General features: G+C 38.8%; 1 protein-coding gene across 1 annotated transcript; it reads left to right on the top strand.

Annotated features, from left to right (window-relative positions):
- The first annotated feature begins 659 nt into the window (after positions 1 to 659).
- On the top strand, positions 660 to 1,073 carry LOC147959838 (uncharacterized). Its single transcript, XM_087532944.1, has one exon. The coding sequence runs from the start codon at positions 660 to 662 to the stop codon at positions 1,071 to 1,073; it is 414 nt and encodes a 137-aa protein (XP_087389070.1).
- Positions 1,074 to 2,181: the final 1,108 nt, after the last annotated feature.

The raw sequence follows: 2,181 nt of genomic DNA, 5'->3' as shown, positions 1-2,181 counted from the left end.
TGGACAAGATGTTGTCCACGCTTAGGAGGAAGCTCGGCGGAATGCCCGTCAAACTTGTCAGCATTGATGTCGAGTACACGCACTACGTGAAGCCATAGCGGGCAGCAGTGCTCCAGCTATGCGTAGAAAAAGAATGCCTTGTCTACCACATCTCTGCAGCTAAAGACAGGTGAGAATAACTATCAGTCTTTACTATTTCTTGTCAATATTTATTTTAAATTTTCTTCACTACAATTGCCAATATTTAAACTGTGGTTCTCATTTTTAAAAATCATGGCATATGACTTCATTGACAGTTTTCATTTGGCTCCATGTATGTCACTCATGTGTTCAATTCTTGAATTATATTATCTAGCAATACACGCAGTTTTATTTTGTTTTACCAAATACAAATTATTTGACTGAACAATAGAAAACTTCAACATAACTATACAAAACATGTATGAAATTCAGTTCAGGAATACAAGCATGCACAAAACATGCATTGTTTATGCAATCTATTATCAGATTTACTAGTTATGCTCAACAAATTATTAGCAACTACTCACTGCAACAGATTCAGATATTCATATTGCAGTTCAGTTTCAGAAAAACAAAAAAACATTGGTAGTTGTAAGAAGAAAAACTATATTCACTCTATACAAACATCTTGCATGCCAATGGAACTAGACAAATTCCTCATGAATGGTGAGTACACCTTCATCGGATTCGCCATTAAAGTAGACAAAAGCAAGCTGAAGCTACCTGGTTTGGAGATCAACTCCGACAACTACATTGATATTCAGGTGGAATGGAGAGACCCATACAATAAAAAGAAGTTTGACTCTTTGGCTGATGTTGCCGGCAGGATGATAGACATTCACTACCATGACATGAAGAAAAAAATTAACCGCAAGGAGGACCATACTCTTTGGGGGTTTTGCCCGCTGCCAGAAAAGCTTATCAAGTATGCAGCAATAGATGCATTCACAACATATGAGTCATGGAGAATCATTTACAATGTCATAATGGGACTGGACAGGGCTAAAAGAGACAAAGAAGCAAAGAAGAAGAAGAACAAGGCTTTAATCTAATACAACAACTAGAAATAATCAGGGCTATGTTTAGTTTCACTTTACTTTAGTCATTATGTTATTCTTTGTTTCATGTATGCAAGCTTTTGATTACGTCTGTTGCTTCATATCTAACATTTCTTTTTTTAAACAATGTCATTTTAAAATTATCATCAAATTTTCTTTCTGTTGTTTGCTTATGTATTGTCAGTTTGCTTGTGATCAGTTGCTTTCGCTGAATTAGTTTGTGTTAGAACATGTATCCGGACAACTTTGAAAAATTTAGTGTGTGATACCAAAACATACTATTCACATACAAAACATATTCAAAAACAACATTAAACAAAAAAATTAAGAAATCTGACTACAACTCATACCTTAAAAAGAAAGATTAATGCAGTTCACAATGGTAAAAATAAGCAGTACACATGTGTCCACATGCAGTCCACAAATAGTAGTTATAGAAAAAGAAACATTAATATTAATATTTCTAAAAAATATAGTCTGTAGACCATTCTAAACAAACGTGAATACAGTTCACAGAACAAATATAACGCAGTTCACAAAGTGTGTACATGAAGTGCAGTACATGCATAAATGTAGAACGAGAGGGGATGCAGCAACTTTCATGCAGTACACAACACACAGACTTGGTACGCGTGGTGCAGTACTCAATGTTGGTGCAAGCAGTACAAATGACATCAGGTAAGGAAAAATATTGACCACCTAGCTGCAACCAGGCCCCAACCAGTCCCGTGATAGGTCTGCGCCCACAGTAGACGAGTTGTTCTGAGACACAATGCATGGGGCTGGGCACACACGGGCCCACAAGTGAGAGAGCATAGAGAAGCGAGCGCCGTGTATAAGCGCCCAAACAAGTAACCAGAGGAGTTCGACAGAGATGCCTCGCCACCGCTTATAAACAGGTCGAGCGCGGTCTCCGCGGGCGAGGTGGGACTAAATATTAGAGCGCACACACAGCGCACCGGGAACCAGCCGTGCTCACATGCCGACTTGGGCCCAATGCGTCTTACACCCCAACGGACCCAACAAATTCTCACAACCCAAAACAAACAAAGCCCAACGACGCACAACTAGCAAGTAACTCCAATACCCCCTCACCTAAAAA

Source organism: Triticum urartu, chromosome 7A (genome assembly GCF_056163025.1).
Source record: "Triticum urartu cultivar PI428250 chromosome 7A, HENAU_Tu73, whole genome shotgun sequence".
Classification (NCBI taxonomy): Eukaryota; Viridiplantae; Streptophyta; class Magnoliopsida; order Poales; family Poaceae; genus Triticum; species Triticum urartu.
This window is presented reverse-complemented; position numbering and strand designations above follow the sequence as displayed.